Here is a 22,464-nt window from a genome sequence, read left to right on the forward strand (position 1 = left end):
ATATCCTGGTTTCCCACCTCCGGAAAGGCAACTCACTCACCTTCCACAACCTTTCCAGCAAACCTCAACCTCCTCTCATTGCACCGAGCGAGGTGGCGCAGTGGTTAGCACACTGGACTCACATTCGGGAGGACGACGGTTCAATCCCGGCTCCAGCCATCCTGATTTAGGTTTTCCGTGGTTTCCCTAAATTGTTTCAGGCAAATGCCGGGATGGTTCCTTTGAAAGGGCACAGCCAATATCCTTCCCCATCCTTCCCTAACCCGAGCTTGCGCTCCGTCTCTAATGACCTCGTTGTCGACGGGACGTTAAAACAACACTAACATAACCTCTCATTGCACACAGACCCAGTCTCTCCAATCTACTCAATCTTCCACTTCCAGCTCCACTCCCCCCAAAACCTCAAAATTTTAATCAATACAATCTGGAACCACAACACCCTAATTCAGTAGTTAACCTTTCCTCCAAACCTCTCTCCCAATCCGAAACCTCTGTCCTATCCAAAGGCTTCACCTTCAGCCCTACTCCCAGATTCAACCAAACAGCCCTCGTCAAAGATTTACTGTCCTACACTCGTACACTCTGCTGGAAATATCACTTTGCCACAAAGAAAAATAATCCTAATCCTACTCCTAATGATCCAACTCCCCAAGACACTATCCAAATTGAACCCTGCCTGGAACAGTTCCATCCTTTGTCACAGCAGGATCCACCTCCTCTTCCTCAAAATCACCCTCTCCAAACCTTCCAGGAATTTCTCACTTCCAGCCTTGCTTCTCAATCCTTCTTGAAAAACCTTAATCCTACTCCCAACATCACCACTGCTGAAGCCCAGGCTATCTGTGATCTGAAGGCTGACCAATCCATCGTCATTCTTCCGGTGGAAAAGGGTTCCACGACCATGGTACTTGATCGTCGGGAGTATGTGGCTGAGAGACTGCGTCAGCTTTCAGACAACACTACATACAAAGTTTGCCTAGGTAATCCCATTCCTGATGTCCAGGCGGAGCTTCAAGGAATCCTCAGAACCTTAGGCCCCCTACAAAACCTTTCACCTGACTCCATCAACCTCCTGACCCCACAGACATCCCGCACCCCTACCTTCTACCTACTTCCTAAAATTCACAAACCCAATCATTCTGGCCGCCCCATTGTAGCTGGTTACCAAGCCCACACAGAACGTATCTCTGCCTACGTAGATCAACACCTTCAACCCATTACATGCAGTCTCCCATCCTTCGTCAAAGACTCCAACCATTTTCTCGAACACTTGGAATCCTTACCCAATCTGTTACCTCCAGAAACCATCCTTGTAACCATTGATGCCACTTCCTTATACACAAATATTCCGCACGTCCAGGGCCTTGCTGCGATGGAGCACTTCCTTTCACGCCGATCACCTGCCACCCTACCTAAAACCTCTTTCCTCATTACCTTAGCCAGCTTCATCCTGACTCACAACTTCTTCACTTTCGAAGGCCAGACATACCAACAATTAAAGGGAACAGCCATGGGTACCAGGATGGCCCCCTCGTACGCCAACCTATTTATGGGTCGCTTAGAGGAAGTCTTCTTGGTTACCCAGGCCTGCCAACCCAAAGTTTGGTACAGATTTATTGATGACATCTTCATGATCTGGACTCACAGTAAAGAAGAATTCCTGAATTTCCTCTCCAACCTCAACTCCTTTGGTTCCATAAGATTCACCTGATCCTACTCCAAATCCCATGCCACTTTCCTTGACATTGACCTCCATTTGTCCAATGGCCAGCTTCACACATCCGTCCACATCAAACCCACCAACAAGCAACAGTACCACCATTATGACAGCTGCCACCCATTCCATATCAAACGGTCCCTTCCCTACAGCCTAGGTCTTCGTGGCAAACGAATCTGCTCCAGTCCGGAATCCCTGAACCATTACACCAACAACCTGAAAACAGCTTTCGCATCCCGCTACTACCCTCCTGACCTGGTACAGAAGCAAATAACCAGAGCCACTTCCTCATCCCCTCAAACCCCGAACCTCCCACAGAACAACCCCAAAAGTGCCCCACTTGTGACAGGATACTTTCCGGGACTGGATCAGACTCTGAATGTGGCTCTCCAGCAGGGATACAACTTCCTCAAATCCTGCCCTGAAATGAGATCCATCCTTCATGAAATCCTTCCCACTCCACCAAGAGTGTCTTTCCGCCGTCCACCTAACCTTCGTAACCTCTTGGTTCATCCCTATGAAATCCCCAAACCACCTTCCCTACCCTCTGGCTCCTACCCTTGTAACCGCCCCCGGTGTAAAACCTGTCCCATGCACCCTCCTACCACCACCTACTCCAGTCCTGTAACCCGGAAGGTGTACATGATCAAAGGCAGAGCCACGTGTGAAAGCACCCACGTGATTTACCAACTGACGTGCCTACACTGTAAAGCTTTCTAGGTGGGAATGACCAGCAACAAACTGTCCATTCGCATGAATGGACACAGGCAGACAGTGTTTGTTGGTAATGAGGATCACCCTGTGGCTAAACATGCCTTGGTGCACGGCCAGCACATCTTGGCACAGTGTTACACCGTCTGGGTTATCTGGATACTTCCCACTAACACCAACCTATCAGAACTCCGGAGATGGGAACTTGCCCTTCAGTATATCCTCTCTTCCCCTTACCCACCAGGCCTCAACCTCCGCTAATTTCAAGTTGCTGCTGCTCATACCTCACCTGTCATTCAACAACATCTTTGCCTCTGTACTTCCACCTCGACTGACATCTCTGCCCAAACTCTTTGCCTTTACAAATGTCTGCATGTCTCTGTATATGTGCGGATGGACGTGTGTGTGTGTGTGTGTGTGTGTGTGTGTGTGTGCGCGCGAGTGTATACCTGTCCTTTTTTCCCCCTAAGGTAAATCTTTCCGCTCCCGGGATTGGAATGACTCGTTACCCTCTCCCTTAAAACCCACATCCTTTCGTCTTTCCCTCTCCTTCCCTCTTTCCTGATGAAGCAACAGTGGGTTGCGAAAGCTTGAATTTTGCGTGTGTGTTTATGTTTATTTGTGTGTCTATCAACATACCAACGCTTTCGTTTGGTAAGTTACACCATCTTTGTTTCGGGGAGCTCAGATAGAAGCAGTGGTTGTACTAGACAAGTAACTGTTCACTTTAAAGTTTATTTGCTAGGTTATGCAGTCATCAGAAAAAAAGAAACTAATGGACCAAAGAAAGAAAAATAGCACATGGAAAGGGAATTTGAAATGATGTGGAAGATCAGAAAAAGAATGTGAAAGCTCTTCTCAAGCCAAGAGGTTCCATATACAAATAAAAACATATATAAAGAAAAGGCTGCAAAATCTTTAAACTGTATTTTAGCATTTTTATAGTACGTTCATAAGATGACATTTTTCGATCCACATGACATTTACGTGAAAAGGTCGAGACAAGAAAGTGAAAATGACATCCTGGTTGGATTGCGCAGCCGAACAAGAATCGTTGCTTTGACATACCTATATCAAGCACTTGTGGTTTGCCTCACTGAATGCAATGAATAACTTCATTGAAAAGATAAGCGAAGCATTAGGTCATGGGAGTGAAGTTTCATGGAACCTTCTGCAGTATTACAAAATCCTTTGACTCAATAAACCATGCTCTGCTTATCTATAAATTACATAACTGTGAGGTCAAGGACAATGCTCTGAAATGGCTTTTCGTGATACCTGCAGAACAGAGAAGAAAAGGCAGCTATCACTTCAAATGCAGTGACTTATTATTCTAAATGGACTACAGTATCACAAGAATCCATTTTATGGTGAATCCTGTTCCTGTTGTGCATAAATGATATACCTGTAAGTATAAATTCCTCATTGGTTCTATTTGCAGATGGTACTTATATTTTAATTGAAGAAGATGATGTAAAACTCTGAGCTCTATTACGAGCACACTTAATACCCTAGAAAATAGCTTCCAGTTAGATAAGTTGAAATTGAACATTGGAGAAACCAATGTGGTACATTGGAAACTAAACATTCAAGAGGTGTAGCGTTTAAAATACAACATAAAAATCTACTTCTGGAAGAAGTAGATACCATCACATTCTCTGTAGACAAGAACTTAAGCTGAGATGCACATACTGACTTCGCATAGGTTAGGTCAGGTTAGATTAGATTTACTTTCATTCCAATTGACCCACAGTGAGGAGCTCCTCCAGGATGAAGAACATGTCAGAAAAACAATAATACATGACAAATATTTACAACTAAAACAAATAAGCTAATGTACTTTCCACAGGCCGCAAGTGGAATGATAGTTTTTTTTTGTTTTTTTTGTTGTTTTTTTTTTGTTTTTTTTATGGACTGTACGAAAGGATCATTTTACAATACTCATTTACTACGATTGCATTAATGCACTGAATATAAAATTAAAAAAAAGTTTTTTTTATTTATACGGTAATAAACATACAATAAAGCTACACTACTGGCCATTAAAATTGTTACAAAAAGAAGAAATGCAGATGATAAACGGGTATTCATTGGACAAATATATTATACTAGAACTGACATGTGATTACATTTCACGCTGTTTGGGTGCATAGATCCTGGGAAATCAGTACCCAGAACAACCACCTCTGGCCGTAGTAATGGCCTTGATACGCCTGGGCAATGAGTCAAACAGAGCTCGGATGGCGTGTACAGGTACAGCTGCCCATGCAACTTCAGCACGATACTACAGTTCATCAAGAGTAGTGACTGGCGTATTGTGACGGGCCAGTTGCTCGGCCACCATTGACCAGACGTTTTCAATTGGTGAGAGATCTGGAGAATGTGCTGGCCAGGGCAGCAGTCGACATTTTCTGTATCCAGAAAGGCCCGTACAGGACCTGCAACATGCGGTCGTGCATTATCCTGCTGAAATGTAGGGTTTCGCAAGGATCTAATGAAGAGTAGAGCCATGGGTCGTAACACATCTGAAATTTAGCGCCCACTGTTCAAAGTGCTGTCAATGCGAACAAGAGGTGACTGAGATGTTTAACCATTGGCACCCCATACCATCACGCCGGGTGATACACCAGTATGATGATGACGAATACACGCTTCCAATGTGCAATCAACACGATGTCGCCAAACACGGATGCGACCATCATGATGCTGTAAACAGAACCTGGATTCATCCAAAAACACGACGTTTTGCCATTCATGCACCCATGTTCGTCGTTGAGTGCACCATTGCAGGCACTCCTGTCTGTGACACAGCGTCAGTGGTAACCGCAGCCATGGTCTCCGAGCTGATAGTCCATGCTGCTGCAAACGTCGTCGAACTGTTCGTGCAGATGGTTGTTGTCTTGCAAATGTCCCCATCTGTTGACTCAAGGCTCCAGACGTGGCTGCACCATCCGTTACAGCCATGCGGATAAGATGCTTGTCATCTCGACTGCTAGTGATACGAGGCCATTGGGATCCAGCACAGTGTTCCATATTACCCTCCTGAATCCACCGATTCCATATTCTGCTAACAGTCATTGGATCTTGACCGACGCGAGCAGCAATGTCGGAATACGATAAACCGCAATCGTGATAGGCTACAATCCAACCTTTATCAAAGTCGGAAACGTGATGGTACGCATTTCTCCTCCTTACACGAGACATCTCAACAATGTTTCACCAGGCAATGCCGGTCAACAGCTGTTTGCATATGAGAAATCGGTTGGAAACTTTTCTCATGTCAGCATGTTGTAGGTGTCGGCACCGGCGCCAACCTTGTGTGAATGCTCTGAAAAGCCAATCATTTGCATATCACAGCATCATCTTCTTGTTGGTTAAATTTCGTGACTGTAGCACGTCATCTTCGTGTTGTAGCAATTTTAATGGCCAATAGTGTACTACAATACTTATTTACAGTGAACACTTTACTGCATTGAAATGGTGCAGAAGTTAGATTGTACTATACATATACACCCCCCCCCCCCCCCCACACACACACACACACACACACACACACACACACACACACACAAACTGAAGCCTGCTGTGGGAACTGTGTGTTGTAAACGAATGCCCTCTGGAACTGGCAGCTAACAATGTCTATGTCATATACGTGTACATTCATCATTCACATACAAACAGAACCTACTCTTATCAACGACACAAGAGTTATCATGTATGACAATGTTATGGTGTAAGTGGGAGCCTGGTCAGAGGCACATGTAATATTAAACCTGTTGGGAGTGGACAGCTTCCAGTGGTCCTTCACTACACAGCTGGTGGAACTTGCACCCGGATTTTGTTCCTGGATGATATTTGGTCAGCCCCTCTTGCTCGCGTAATTTGTAGATCTCTCTGTGCATCTGTTCTATGTGGACCTGTTCAGTACTTGTGGAAATGTTTGACAGACCACTGTTAGAAGCAGTCATACACCACTGATACTTTGTACCCCACAAATGGTGCAATCCATCGATACATCCTTCCAGCTTCCTGAAACCCCACAGTGCAACCCTGTTCAAATGGCTGAAGCTGTTAAACAGTAGTACGTACTTGTCGGTGGGGCATGATTGTACCATAGAATGAATGTTGCAAACGCTGTTTACTTCTAAACTTGGAAAAGTTACCACCTGCAGAGTCAAAACAGAGGGTGCACAGAGAGGCATCCTGAGCACCGCTTGAGTGTTGATGACCATGAATCACTAGCACAACCATTCCTCAGTATGCGCCTATTATACTGTGGTGCCACTGAACGTAGTCCTTGAAGGTGGTGTGTTTTTTTTCTTCAGGCACATTTTTTCCAGATTTAGAATAAAACTAAAATCTTTAAACGTATCATAACTGAAGAACATATAATGAGTAAATTCTGTGACATATGTCTCAGAGTTGTACTGTATGCAAACTGTTTGTAGAGTATTTGACTATTAATAAATCATCCTTTTTTCAAATGTAAATGCTTTTGAGCCAAAAGGTCATATAACATACACAAAAGGTTAACATGTAACATTAATTTTTCAGAAAGAAAATAAACAAAAAACCCACCGCATATAGCACAAAAAGTGCTGAAATATGTCTGAGTAAAAAGAAAACTATTAAGCGTTGTATTGTAGTTTTTCTTAACAAGCGGAGGGATAAGAAGAGCTATAACACCCAAACGATTATCATTTGACTTTCTTTTTTTCTATAGGAAGTTCTGGGCCTTCTAGTGAGCCAGTGTTTCCTTATAGTAGACTGGGATATTTTATAGCTTCAAACAATGGCACACTTTCATTTGAGAGCAGGTTAAAAGTCTGATTAACATTCCTTTCCATACATAGAGGGCTACAGCCAAGCTTCTGCAAGTGAAGTTTGAAAGTATTTAGGATACAATTATTGACCGGCCTGTTCAGATTTAAAGGAATGTGTAGCTTTATCACACATGTTAATGTCATTTTCGGTAAGCTGTTGTGTGTCCTTATCTGACGGTCCATTGAGGATTTTACTTGACGGTAATAGAGCTGCTCCTGTCTTTGTCAGTGAATATATTGTCAATTAAGTTTGTACAGTTACTTGTTACTCCAGTGGGAAAGTTAACTACAGCAGTTAGGTTGAACTATTCTATCAGATGCTTTAGTTCTCCCCTACTGTTTTTTTAAAGTTAAGAATTTGATATTCAAATTACCCATGATAATTAAATCAATGGTTTTTGTAAAGATTTGGCTCAAAATTGGTTCAATCTGGTTTAGAAAAATACAACTGAGGTATATTTGATGACAAGTTGCTTCTGTTTTGATACTGATTTCTGCAGCTTTTAGGAATGTGCCAACAACAGCAGTAACATGGAGATAATAATATAAATGAAGGCATATATATTCTTTAGCCATTTAGTTAAGATATGCAACATTACCATCTGTGCAAAATTTCATGGTCCTTAGTGTCAGTTTTTTGTCTATTCTTCCCTTAATATTTAAGTTGATCTGGTATATCTCTGCAGGCCATCTGGATCGTGTTTTGCATGGAATAAGTGCTGAAGAGGTATTGTATGCATGTGACGAAAATCCATCGGCGGCCAGTGCAGGAGAAATGGGTTTGGCCAATCCAGCCGTCCATTTTTTTAGAGGTCTCAGACATCGCAATCTGTCAGCCATAAGGCATGCCACTCAGGTTAGTGTCAATAAATCGTAAAATATTTAATATCTTGCAGTAAAGTTTCAGTTCTGTTTTTATGGACCTAAGTAAATGTTATTGGTTTAAAGGAACAGAGATGTAGTGCTACAGTTCAGTTTACACTTACATTGCTGTAAGTCTTATGATTACACAAGAATGGTGTGCCTTATTTTGTTATTACCTGAGGTTTGAATGCTTTGTGATTTGTCACTCAATTCTGCAGCAACAAAGTTGATGAGTGTCCAACAATGATGCACCAGAATGACAAAATTAAAGATTTTTGTTTTTTAAAGTAATATTCCAGGCAGTAGTAATAAATGTAAACTTCTTTCCTTGGACAAATTCTGCATCGAGATGTATAATAACACATAAACACACTTTGCGGGACACTAGTGCCAAGGTGCAAGTAAATAAAACAGGAGCAATGCATACACAATCATCAATGCCAAACGAAGGTAGCTAATTAGAAAGAGAGTTTGGAAAGTAAGTTACACATTATTATGACAGGCCAAGTTATTTTTATTTAATGTTGCACTACATTTTGAAGTGACATGGATACACGACACCATTTTTCAGCATAATTATCAAGTCTCTGTAAACAATGGTTGGTCCGTTCTATCGTATGTTCAATTCCTTAATGATATAAATATGATGCTTGGTCATGGAGCCATTCAAGAACCACTGTGTGAGCTTCCTCGTTGTGGGAAAATCTCATTTCTCTCTTGTAGTCAGATGAAAATGGTACCAGGGATTGACAATGATGTCACCGCCCCCCCCCCCCCCCTCCTCTCAGTTTCTGTGCATAACACAAAGTGGGTGATTTGAAAGTTATCTAAGCATCAAATTTATTTTATATCCAAATGAACCATTTTCAGATGTGGCATCCTTATCAAAACTTCATCTACTAAGTCCCCTCTACAACCTTTTGGAGCCTGTGATAGGAATTGTGAAACAATGAAACAACCTGTACATTACATCATCTCAGTGGAAAATAGCGCAATGATTCACCCTCCCCTTACAGTAATTAATACTTAAGTATATTCTCTCTCTAACACACACACACACACACACACACACACATACACACATTGACTGCTGATGCTGTTATTCACATTCAGAATTTCTCTTTTGGAGTAGAAGAAGTTGTCAAGCAGATGTGGTTTCACTTTTTGTTTGAAGTTAATTTTATTAGCTATTAAATTCATTATATCACTGAATAGGTGATCAGACTGAGGAAAATAGTGCATACAGCTTTGGGACAGCTTCAGTAAGGCAAAAAGAGGTTTAGCATGGTGGGAAAATGCTGTCACTTTTCAAGAAAGTGGGTGTCGTGGCAGTCCCATCATTCTTTGTACTTCGCTGCATAGTCTACACAAAAGAAAACCAAGAGAGCTACAAATTAAGACAATCATTTAATTGTCCCAATACATGCCACGAAGGAAAGATTGACCAATCCTTTACAAGACTAAGCAAGACTCAAAATAGCTGTATTTTGGGGTAAAATTGTTTAGTGCACTGCTACCAGACGCACACTACCTCATTAAAAGCTTACATAAATTTTCTACAAAACTGGCTTAAAAAGAAAACTTTCTGTGTGATTGTGGAATTTTTTGATTGTGCAAAAGATGATCTAAAATTTTAACTTGTACTCGTTGTATGTCTGCTTGCAAATCTACTTGATTTTACAGTTTTCTTTATTATTATTATGTTTTATTCAGTTTGTACAAACTATTAACATCAGTAGCATGCAGAATGCTCAAAGATGAAATAAACAAATGGAAAAAAGGGCTAAATACCACTCTCCTTTCTGTGCCACACTAACATGGAGTGATGGTTTGTGTAAGCCATTCCTCATTTTAGAATTGTATTTTTGAGTGCTGCTGCTATTTTCAAATTGTGACTGACAGAATACAACAAGCTTCATAAGGCACTAAATGAACTGTGAGGCTGTTGCCAGAATGCCCAACTGTTTAAAGGGTGGTCCACACACTTGTTTCCCGTAAATGATGAGTTACCCCATCAGACATTTCATATTCAAAATCTGGTATCGGTAATGCAAAAGTAGCAAAGCTTAGATGTTGAAGAAGAACTGTAATACATGATTTCCAATTCAGGTACTTTTCAGTATAAACACCGACTAATTCAAAATATCCTGTTTCATTTATTGATGAGTAATGAACTCAGTGACAATCCATTTGCAGAGAACTGGTCATCATTTTTAAGAAAATGCTATAAGGGGCAATCAAAAAGTTTCTGTTTGAGGGATTTGCTGCAGTGTATATGTGACATAATGTGACTATGGTGTGGATATGTAAGCACTGACATGTAGACAAGGGATCAGTGTGGCATTCATGTCTTTCTGACGTTTGTGCAGTAATTGTGGAAATGTGAACTTTAGTAACATTATTACCACATCCATCTAAACAGAACCAAAGTGGTGTTAGTCTTTTCTTGGCTGCTGAAGGATGAACACCAGTGGACATCCATCAGAGAATGAAGAATATGTATGAGGCAGGACATCTGTCTAAAACCTCCGTTGTGGAAGGGGGTATCAAGTTCTGTGCTGGTCACCATTCAACAGAAGATGCACATCACTACCCCAGATGTCATAAGGCAGGAGTTAAACCAGTTTATCAAGTGGGGCTTTTCAACCTGGTGCACCAGTGAAATGAATGGCTCATTGCTCACAGTGATTTTGCCTGATTGGCGTACCAGTTCTGGACTGTATGGCCTTCAAACAGTAACTTCTTGATTGCCCTTCTATTTGCATTTTCCTGTGTTGAAGTTACTCTGTTAGACTTGATTATAGTACTTGCATTGTGTCAGCAAAGAGAATTATATCTGGGAGAACTGTATCTGCTTCTTTGATGGATGATGGAAGATCATTTATATATAACAGGAACAAGAGTGGACCCAGTATCAATCACTGGGGTAGTTATTTAGTTACTAACAAGTTAACACACACATCAATATTTGCTCCACCCATGTACTATACACCTTTAGTGAGTAGTCCCCATTCTGAAGATGCAGTATCATTTTGTGTACACACAGAGTTTCTTAATTTAAGTCTCTGCATCATTTTAAATAGATAGTTGAAAACAGGTTACCAGCAAGATCTCTGATAATATTATTATATTTCAAATTCTCTAAGAGAATAGTGTGAACTACACAATCAAATTTTCTCCACAAATTAGTTACAATGTTTGAAAACACAGAGAGAGGTCAGTAATTTTTATGGGTAATATCTGCAGCTGTCCAGAAGTTTTCAAAGATGTCTTAGTAACCTATGAGAAAAACAAAGTGCGTTCTTCAGATTCACCTCAGCTTTTCACTGTTCCAACTCAGCTACTCATCCATAATACCTGTTGTTCTGCAAGTAATCCCTAATGTTCATCTACATCTACATCTGCGCACATACTCTGCTGGAAATAGTAAGATGCATGGTGGAGGGTATCTCCTACCACTATTAACCATTTCCTTTGCTGTTCCACTCACAAATAGAGTGAGCGAAAAACAAATGTTTATCAGCCTCCATATGAACCCTAATTTTCCTTATCTTCATGCTCCTTATGCAAAATATATATTGGTGGCAGTAGAATAGTTCTGCAGTCAGCTTCAAATGCCAGTTCTCTAAATTTTCTCAATAGTGTATCATGAAAAGAACATTGTCTTCCCTCCAGTGATTCCCATTGGAGTTCATGAACCATCTCCGTAATACTTGCTTGTTGATCGGACAGCTTCGATGTCTTCATTCAATCTGACCTGATGGGGATCCCAACCACTTGAGCAGTACTCAAGAATTGGTCGTACTCAAGAATTGGTCCACTTGTGTTCTGTACATGGTCTCCTTTATAGATGAGCTACACTTTCTTGAAGTTCTCCCAATAAACCGAAGTTGACCATTCACCTTCCCTACTACTGTCCCTTGTTTCAGTAAGTAATTAAGTTAATATTTTTGGATTACTCCTTCTGGGTTACTACTTGTTGGAGTGCAGTGTGCCGGTTTTACTCCCTGTGACACATAGCAGCCATCCGTATCATGGAATGGATTAGGGTTTTACTGGAGTACAGAGGATCACATTTTATTAAAAATAGGTGAATGTTGTATACTGATTACTGGTGATATTGGTCTAATATGTTTGTGCATTCATTGTGGATTACAGTAATGTGTAACATTGTACTGTGGGGCAATCTGTATGCTGCGATCACAGTATAGAAACTTTTACTGTTCTGGGATGACCAGTTTCAGCAATCTTGTTGTAAGTTGCGTAAGATCAGGTGTTGACAGAATAAGACTGTTGCAACAGGTGAGTTTGGAAGTACAAAAGTTTCTATACTGTGATCGTGCCATATGAAGTGTGTGCGTCATACCCAACAGTAATGTCTGTTTCATCCAACTTTTGTTTAATCCATACTATAAGACATGTCTCATAGTTTCATGTGCCATTTGTTCCTTAAACTACAAAAACCTGATTGATTAATCACAGCATAAGTGTTCACTTAAAATAAAAGCTGGAAAATGCCTCAGAACAGAACAACTATTTGTCCACTGTACTGATGCATAAAGTTCTATTCCCAGAGACTGATGGAATTCATTATTTCAAATTTTTATTGCATTAATGCCCAGTTTAGAGTACAAAAATAAAGCAAACAGTTCCAAAACACAAGAAAATTTTTGTGCACTTCCACAATCTTCCATTGCAATACATTTGAGGTCAGTAGAGTGTCAGAATGGTAAAGAGCCTTCATACTCAAATTGTAGTATGCTGCACAACATATTGTATTTTCATGTTTCTTTCACTGCACTTCTTGTCAATTTGTGAGAGTTTCAATTTTTTTAGTGTTATAGGTGGTTAACACCCACAATCTTTTATCATACCACTTGATGCCATTGTGTTAGTTGACACAAACTGGATTTCTGTTCATTTTACATTCTCTTGTAGTTGTCAAGTTTCACCTGTCCCTATGAATATCTGGGTGTTCCATGATTGTGAAGATAGAGGAACAAATGTGGACTTGACTGCCTGTTGTCCTAAACAGGCTTCATGAGTATTACCATTTTTGCTTGTTTCATTAGTAAAATGTATTGAAATCCAATATGTGACTAGACCAAATATTTTTTTGCAGACATAATCATCATATATGTATGAGGGTGATTGAAGTAAAAACCTTAAAAATTCCATAAAATTTAGAAAATTAGTGTGATAGTCGGTAGGTGGCAGTGGTATTCCTTGAGGTTCAGAAAGTGACTGACAGGTGTCAAAGTAATGCTGCAATGCAGGAGAAGGCCACAGCATCCACTACAAGATGGTTGCCCCATTGTCATCATCCACCACAATTGATCAGTGATTGAAAATCATCACAGTATGACAGCACAGTACAATGATTCATGTTTGTTGTTGTAGCAATGGAAATAGCCACAAGTTTGAAGATTTAGTGTTGATGCAGCGCAGAATATTATTCACAATGTACCGGACTTCAATAAGATATCTGCAAGATGGGTAACACATCAGTTCACTGCCGAATTGAAAGACCATGTCAATGCCTGTGAAGAAATTTTGCATCATTTCTATGTCAGAGGTAATGCATTTCTGGGAAAAATTGTTACAGGCAATGAGACTTTGGTCCACTATCACCAACCAGAAATGAAAAGGTCAAGCAATGCCACAGCTCATTGCTTAAACCAAAAAATTCAACACTTAACCATCTGCTGGAAAAGTCATGCTGATTCTCTTCTAGGATGAAAATGTAGTAATTTTTTATTATTAGGTGGATCGGGGAGTGATAGTCACCAGTAATTCTTATTCAGACATGCTGAAAAATCAACTTCACATATTCACAAGACTTTGATCCTAGTGGCTTTCATCTGTTTGGTGTAGTCAAAGAAACAATTTGGTGCAGGCGTTTCAGAAGTGACAAAAGCAGGCGTTTCAGAAGTGACGAAAACCATGGTGCATGACTGGCTACACACACAACGAAAACAATTCTCTCATTACAGTGTCTGTACACTTCTGAAGCAGTGGAATACGAGGGTAATCCCAAAAGTAAGGTCTCCAATTTTTTTACAAGTACAGAACTCTGTTTGTGTGGCAGTTGGTCGCACTGTTATGAAAAGTGCTTCATGCGCTGTGTGTAAACATGCGCACGCCTCACTGAGGCGCTCAGTCTTGGCTTGGCAGCCGTTGAGAATGGAGCTCCTGTTGGATGTTACCGCCAAGTGTGAATTGTGTGCAGTTATTTGGTTTTTGAATACAAAGGGCATTGTGCCAATTGAAATCCATCGCCAATTGACGGAAGTGTATGGTGAGTCGTGCATGGATGTCAAAAATGTTCGTAAGTGATGTTGAGAGTTTGTAGCTGGACAGACCGAAATTCATGACGACCAAAGGAGCGGGATACCATCAATTTCTAAGGAGACAGTGTTGAAGGTTGAGCAAAGCATGCACGAAGATCAGCGAATCACCTTGGTTGATCTCTGCGTGTTGGTTCCTGAGGTTTCCTGAAGCACGGCTCACAGAATTTTAATGGAAACATTGAACTACCAGAAGGTGTGCGGAAGATCGGTGCCACGCATCCTGACTGAGGACCACATGTGGCAGCGAGTTGATGCTTCCCGTGCATTTCTTCACTGCCTTGCAGCCGAACAGGACAACTTTCTGGACTCATTTGTCATGGGTGACGAAACCTGGGCATACCACTTTACGCCTGAGACCAAGCAACAATCACACCAGTGGTGGCATCCTTCTTTGCCAAAGCTGCAGAGATTCAAACAAACACAGTCTGCCAGTAAAGTCATGACAACCATTTTTTGGGATTGGAAAGGGGTATTACTGGTCAACTTTATGCCCACTGACACCAAAATTAATGCTGGCAGGTACTGTGAGACTTTCAGAAAACTCAAATGGGCAATTCAGAACTGGAGAAGAGGAATGTTGAACAAGGGCGTACACATTCTCCATGATAATGCTCGCCCACACATTGCTCGGCAAACTGTTGCTCTCCTACAACAGTTTCAGTGGAACATAATCACCCACCCAACCTATAGTCCTGACGTGGCACCCAGTGACTATCACCTGTTCCCTAAGTTAAAAGAATATTTGGCCGTAAAGTGATTCAGCTCCAACGACGAGGTGAAAGAAGAGGTTCATAACTTTCTGAACAGCAAGTGAGCTGGTATGACATGGGCATACAAAAACTGCCACAGCTTCTACAAAAATGCATAAACAGAAATGGTGATTATGCCAAAAAATAGCTAGATGTTCAAGCTGTAAACTGATGTAAACCATTGTAGAAATTAACAGGTCTATGTACTTAGAAAAAAACTAGGAGACCTTATTTTTTTGATTACCCTAGTGCATGCATTTAACATCAGGGAGAGTAAGTCAAAAAATGACATTTAGGTTTTTCGTTCATTGTTACAATTAAAATATTATAGCACTTAAAGGTTTTCATTTGAATCACCCTTGTAGTAAGGAAATGTGGTTCTGCCTTGAGCAAACACAATTTTTTCTTGTTTTACTACCCATACATGTTTCAGAGAAGTTTCTCCACCTTCAGTGGGTTTCATTACTTTTCTGTTGAACAGTATACAAAGAATTTATGTGTTATGACGTTTATCAGTTTTTAAGATTATAGTATTTACATTACTAAAGAATTGGCAGGGTATTAAAATCAAGAATAAATATGCATCTTATAATTATATATTGGTGTACACAAATCTGTTTGTCATTTGCAGCACAACTATAATTATTGTATTCCAGTATGTCATCTATGGTTTTAGGCCTAATATAATGATTTTTTCTGTAGGGCTATTGTCATTATGTTATTCTGCAAACAAAGATTTGCTGTTTTACACTTTGACCATAATTTTTTAGGTTACAGTACTATATTAAAAAAAAAATGTGTTTAAATGTATGCTGATTGTGATTAGGCCTTATGTATGTAAATGTGTGTACTTACGTTTTGTAGATCTTGTGTTTTCGTGGTTCTATAGGGTGCTTGAGTGGAGCTTCCTAACAGCCACTGTTTGTGTGATGTACATTTATTCTGCGATCTTGTCCTGAGTGGGAATTTTGAACTGTGTGTGTGTGTGTGTGTGTGTGTGTGTGTGTGTGTGTGTGGGCGCAGTCGCGCGCGCGGGTGCATTCAGTGAGCTGTTTTGTTGTTGTAGGTGAGTGTGTGCCATCTGTTCGTTGTTGTGCATGCCTCTTTTTCAGATGTGCTTATGTTCTGTGAGCTTATGTTCTGTGAGCTTATGTTCTGTGAGCTTATGTTCTGTGAGCTTATGTTCTGTGAGCTTATGTTCTGTGAGCTTGTGATTTTGTACTGGTGTTGATCTGTTTTCTGATGTGCGTTGTGGGTATTTTCCATTTTTGTTTTACTTTTTGGGATTAGTTTGGCTGTCATGTTTGTTTCATTTCCATTTTCGACTGTTATTTGTTTGATTATTTGTAGGTCATTTTTGTAGTTGTCCTTGATGAGAGGAGTTTTATTCAATCTGTGTAGCATGTGTCAGATCCCAGCTTCCTCATGGGTAATGGAATGTTTTGTTGATGTATGGTTGTGCTGGTGTTTCTGGGTTTTCTGAGTGTGGGAAATTGGTGTTGGTTGTTGTCTGTGTATTGTAGTGTCTAAGTATATCATCATGGTTAGAGGATTCATCTAGAATGCATATGACGTCATCTGCGTAACAATACCAATATACTATTCTGTATTGTTTGGGTTTTACTATGGCTTCAAATATTTTGTTTTCAGTGTGATTTAGGAAGATGTTGGCTAGGATTCCACTGATTGGTCATCCCATGGGGAGTCCTTCCTGTTGTGAGTAGAAGTAGTTGTCAGATGTGAAATAGCTTTGTTCTGCAATTAATTTTAGAATGCTTGTTATTTGTTTTATGTGGTGTTTGAGAATGTCTGTCTGCTGTTCTAATTGCTATTTGATGATGTTGATGGTTTCTGTGGTGGGGACATTGGTATGCATGGATGTGATGTCAAATGATGTGAGTTTGGTTGTTGCTTCTGTGTTGATGTATTTGATCAATTCTATAAGCTCTTCAGTGTTGGGTATACTACTTCTGTTTGTGTTTATATAATGTTTCTGTAAGTGCGTGTGCATTTCTTCTCTGGCTAGATGATATGTGGGTGTGTTTCCATAATTGATAAGTGGCCATATTTGTGTCTTCTGTTTGTGGACATCTAGCAGGTTTTTTAGTGTGCATTCCTTGGGGTCCTTTTGTTTTAGCCATTTTACTTTTTGTTTTGTGAATATGTGTGAGATGTTTTTTAGAAGTGTCTGTGTATCTTGCACTATCTTTGTGTTGGGTTACTGGTTAGTTTTATTATATCTTGTTCTCTTCTATAAATTTTAGGGTTTTACTTTTGTGCTACTCCCGATTTATTCCTACCATGATGTTACTCTTGTCCAGTTTTGTGGTGGAAGCTCCATTGCTTCTATTGTTTGTTTTTTTATTATATTTCTCCCCCACCCCCCTCATTTTTCATTCCTCTCAATATGTTATTATGCATCTGATTTCCTTTTTTGTTAGCTGTCTTGTTAATCCTGCAATGAAATTAAGAGTTGTTTTCATCTCTTGTTGTTTTGTTATATTGTCACTTTCTGTTATTAGGTTCTCCATTGTCTTGTTTTTAAGCTGTGTGTTGACATTGTAATTAGGTTCTCTTTCTACTACATTTAGTTCTTGTTTTGTAAATTGTGTGTCAGTGAGGTTGACCAGTTGTATATGGAATGTGTGGTGTGTCTGCTTATTGTATCTAACATTAGCTGGCGTGTTACTTTGTATAAGTCTGTGTGGTTTTTGTTGTTTTCCCAACTTTATTTCCATTAGAATTTCTATGTTGTTTTTAACACTCTTCTTGATGTCAATAAATATTTCTGTGATTTTTATATGATTTGTTAGTTCAAGATGAGTGTTGAATAGTTAAAAGGATGAGCATGCTCTTCTTGGAATGCAGATATTTAATTTCCTGTTCCAGCCGGCCCACTTCTGCTTTGTGCTTGGCGTATTGTGCTGCAGGTGACATAATTTTTACAGTGACATGTGAATACTTAGGTATTACTGTGAGTTTTGAATTTTATGTTGAGCATTGTCTGATGTAGTTTTTCTATTGCGCTTCTGAATTTGTTGCAGAACTTAGTCGGAAATGCCTGTCATGGCACTGAGTTAATCATTTTGTGGTTGAAGCTCTTTCCTTGTCTGTGTTTGCTTCCTAAAATGTAATAAGGAAATGTGGTTCTACCTCGATCAAACACAGATTTTTCTTTTTTTATTACCGATACGTGTTTCAGTGAAGTTTCTTGACCTTCAGTGGGTTTTATTTATTGTCTTTTGAACAACATATAAGGAATTTATGCATTGTGGTATTCACCAGTTTTTAAGAGTATAGTATTCACGTTACCATAAGTATTGGCAGAATATTAATGTGAGGAATAAATATGTACCTTATTACTACGTATTGGTGTTCACAAGTCTGTTTAGTATTTGCAGCACAGCAACAATTATTGTCTTCTAGTATGTCATCTGCAATTAATAAGCTCTTATCAATGTTTTGCTTTGTCAATTCACAAATTTTAGGCCTAATATATTGATTCTTTCTCTATAGCACTAACGCCATTATATAGTGTTGTTTTGTAGACAAAAATTTGCTGCCTTACTCTTTAACTAGCGTTTTTTAGCTTACAGTATTGTTTTTTGAAAAATGAATTGAAGTGTATGCTGAATGTGATCAGGCTTTGTTAAATGCTGGTTGGGAGAGGAAGCTGACTATGTCTGTAAATGTGTGTACTTACCTTCTGCAGGACTCATGTTTTCATGCTGCTACGGGGTGTTTTTCAGTGAAGCTTTCTAACACACACTGTTTCACTATTTGTGTGATGTTCTGTTGTTTTGTAATCTTGTTCTTGGTGTTCTGGGTGGTAATTTTGAATTTTCAGTGACACAGGCGTGCGTGTGCCCATGTGTTTGTTTTGGTCTTCTGATAATTCCTATAGAGCTTAAATATCAGTCACAATCACAACAATCTAATGCCACTACAGAATACAAAATTCCCATCCAGAACAGGATGGTGGAACAAGTGAACACCACACACAGTGAAACAGTATGTGTTAGAAAGCTCCACTCAGACATCCTGTAGAAGTGTGAAAACATGATATCTACAAACAGTAATTATTCACATGTACATAGTTTGCTCTCCCACCCCGATCAACATTTCTCAAAGCCTAATCACAATCAGCATACATTTCGAGGTATATTGTTAAACAGATAATAAATAAAACACACTGAAGATGGAGAATCTTTTCCGAAATATGTATGGGTAGTAAAACAAGACAAAATTGTGTTTGCTCAAGGCATAATCGTGTATCCTTATTACATATTAGGAAGCAACCATGGACAAGGAAATTGCTTCTACCACAAAGTGATAATCATCATTATTGGGATGCTACAAAACCCACATTCACTATTGTTCGTTCCAAAAAATCTGTAGAGTTTCTGTCTGGTTGAAACAATGACAACATGTCAGTTTCTTTACAAATCTGAGACCTATACCACTTGTAAAAAACAGTACAATAATAACACTCTGCTCTCAGTTCTGAAGAATAGCTGAAAATGTTAAGGAAGTTGGAATCAACACAGAACCACAATAGCAAACAGAACCACAACAACTAGGAAACTCAGCCTCTGAGCAGCTGCTTGAAAATTGACATATGCGTGTTAACATGCACACAGGTAACTTATAGTCTGTGCATCTAAACATGTCTATGTCACTTGGCAGTTAGAAAGCCCCAGTCGCACACTTAAACATGTGTACAGCAGGTAGAGTGCCACATGCTATTTCTGCAGCAGTAAAATGGTTAGGAGTATCCATGTCTGATATTTCATAATAAAGCCAAGGAAGCTGTTAAATAGTAATTTTGTGATTCAGAAACATCTTCATTATTTGAGAAAATGATATTTTACTAGTGTGTGGGATGTCTGAAAGTACATGGAAATCACGAATATATTACAAATAAAATGTCTCTTGAACTGGCAGCACAACAAACATACAAATAAAGAGAGCTGAATTTTTATAAAATATTACAATAGCTTTTACATACTATTAAAATGTTAATAAATGAAAAACACAAGTTGAAAAGTATTTTCTTTCTGTTACAATAAGACCTTAATACAATCAGTGGTAAAACTGCGGTAACTACTATCCTTAATATCAGTGTTTCCACATTTTGTTACAAACATACAAAATATTCCCTCTTGTTTTGCAGGCACAGCTCTATATTCACAAAATTCATGTCGATAGTATATGTTTTGAGATGTTCTCTGGTACACAACAATTTTGTGTGAATAATTCATGACTAAACAAGACACTGATACCATGATTTAATGCGCTACTGTTCATAACATTTTCAGTTGAACGCTTCAGGTTTGTGACTTTGAAACTTCTCTACAGAAACAGAGTCATAGAATAGTTATATTTATTTTACCAACTAAGAATTACATTCCCAGAATGAGATTTCCACTCTGCAGTGGAGAGTGTGCCAATATGAAACTTCCTGGCAGATTAAAACTGCGTGCCGGACTGAGACTCGAACTCAAGACCTTTGCTTTTCGCGGGCAAGTGCTCTACCATCTGAGCTACCCAAGCATGACTCACGCCCCATCTCCACAGCTTTACTTCTGGCAGTACCTGGTCTCCTACCTTCCAAACTTTACAGTAGCTCTTCCGTGAACCTTGCAGAACTAGCGTGAGTCGTACTTTGGTAGCTCAGTTGGTAGAGCACTTTCCTGCCAAAGGCAAAGATCCCGAGTTCGAGTCTCGGTCCGGCACACAGTTTAATCTGCCAGGAAGTTTCATCACCCCCAGGCTGTGGCTAAGCCACGTCTCTGCAATATCCTTTCTTTCAGGAGTGCTAGTTCTAAAGGTTCGCACGAGAGCTTCTGTAAAGTTTGGAAGGTAGGAGACGAGATACTGGCAGGAGTAAAGCTGTGGGGACGGGGCGTGAGTCTGTGCTTGGGTAGCTGAGATGGTAGATCACTTGCCCGCGAAAGGCAAACGTCCCGAGTGCAAGTCTCGGTGCGGCACGCAGTTTTAATCTGCCAGGAAGTTTCAAGAATTATGTTGCTTTAGTAGTTTTCTGCATGATTTTTGTAGGCTATGACGAAAGCAATGTACATTTTTAGGTTGATGTAAGTCATTCAGTGTGCCATCTTAGCTACTAGTCCTTACACTGAGGTGACAAAAGTCATGGAATAGCAAAATGCACATATTCAGATGGTGGTAGCGTCACATACACAGGGTATGAAAGGGCAATGCAGTGGCGGAGCTGTCATTTGTACTCAGGTGATTAGTGTCAAAAGATTTCAGACGTGATTATGACCGTATGATGGGAATTAACAGACCTTGAATGTGGAGTGGTAGTTGGAGCTAGATGCATGGGAAATTCCATTTCAGAAATACAGTGAAACAACTATTTTACGTTTTCGTGGAGTCCTGACTTAAAAACCTCAAAACTGAGGAAAATGCAGAATTGAGAAAAACATTAAAACCCCCAAAATGTGAGCAAAACATCTGTAATTGTCATATATGATTAAAAATCATAATCCTCACCAATATAAATCGTGGATGTTTAACAGCAAGTAAAAACTCACCAAAAAATTGAAGTCAGTATCTGGCTGGGTAGATGGTAATCAGGCTATTTTCCAAAATGGTACAACTACAAATTATACATCAAAACACATGTTTTAGAGACGTCTTTCCTTTGTGTTCACCCAGAAAAAAAATGATGAACATGGCGATTTAAACTGTAAACTGTGAAGTACAGAGAAAGGCGTTGGAATCTAAAATGTGGGGCTGCGTGTTTTCCTTTTGTTGCCGTGGCAGTTTAATTGGGTTGAGTAGACTTCAAGCTGTGCACACTCTAAGTGTGAAACATGTTTCCAGCTACTTGATGTGCACACCATGTGGAAACATCTCTTGAAACACGAAAACATCTAGCTGAAGCAATGTCCATACAGATCAAAGGAAACAATGTTTCAGGCCAGCTACCTCATGTCACTGCTGCACGGTGCAAGTTTGTTTATATGTCGCATTGTGTTGTCTGTTGTGTAAGGTTGTTAGCTGTTTTGTTTTCTCTTGCTGTGTTTAGTTTTCCCAGGCATGGACGGGGGGGGGGGGGGGGGGGGGGGGAGATGCAAAGGACGAAGCAGCAGACTGTCAAGTTATCGTCATTGTACCAGGCTGATGGCTGATTGTCGAACGTATGAATCAAGCACTACAAGAAAAGAAGACTCGCTGCAAAAAAACTGCTGCTACATTTAGTAGAATACTGAGAGAAACACTAT

At 39.9% G+C, this 22,464-nt stretch overlaps 1 protein-coding gene across 4 annotated transcripts in view; it reads left to right on the forward strand.

Moving 5' to 3' along the window:
- LOC124721190 (WD repeat-containing protein 7) overlaps window positions 1-22,464 on the forward strand; it is a 375,749-nt gene that overhangs the window by 163,037 nt on the left and 190,248 nt on the right. For all 4 annotated transcript variants that reach the window (XM_047246033.1, XM_047246035.1, XM_047246034.1 and 1 more), the window contains one exon: window positions 7,938-8,107. In XM_047246033.1, coding sequence (XP_047101989.1) covers window positions 7,938-8,107 — 170 coding nt within the window. The remainder of the gene's footprint in view (window positions 1-7,937; window positions 8,108-22,464) is intronic.

Source organism: Schistocerca piceifrons, chromosome X (genome assembly GCF_021461385.2).
Source record: "Schistocerca piceifrons isolate TAMUIC-IGC-003096 chromosome X, iqSchPice1.1, whole genome shotgun sequence".
In the NCBI taxonomy this organism is placed as follows: domain Eukaryota; kingdom Metazoa; phylum Arthropoda; class Insecta; order Orthoptera; family Acrididae; genus Schistocerca; species Schistocerca piceifrons.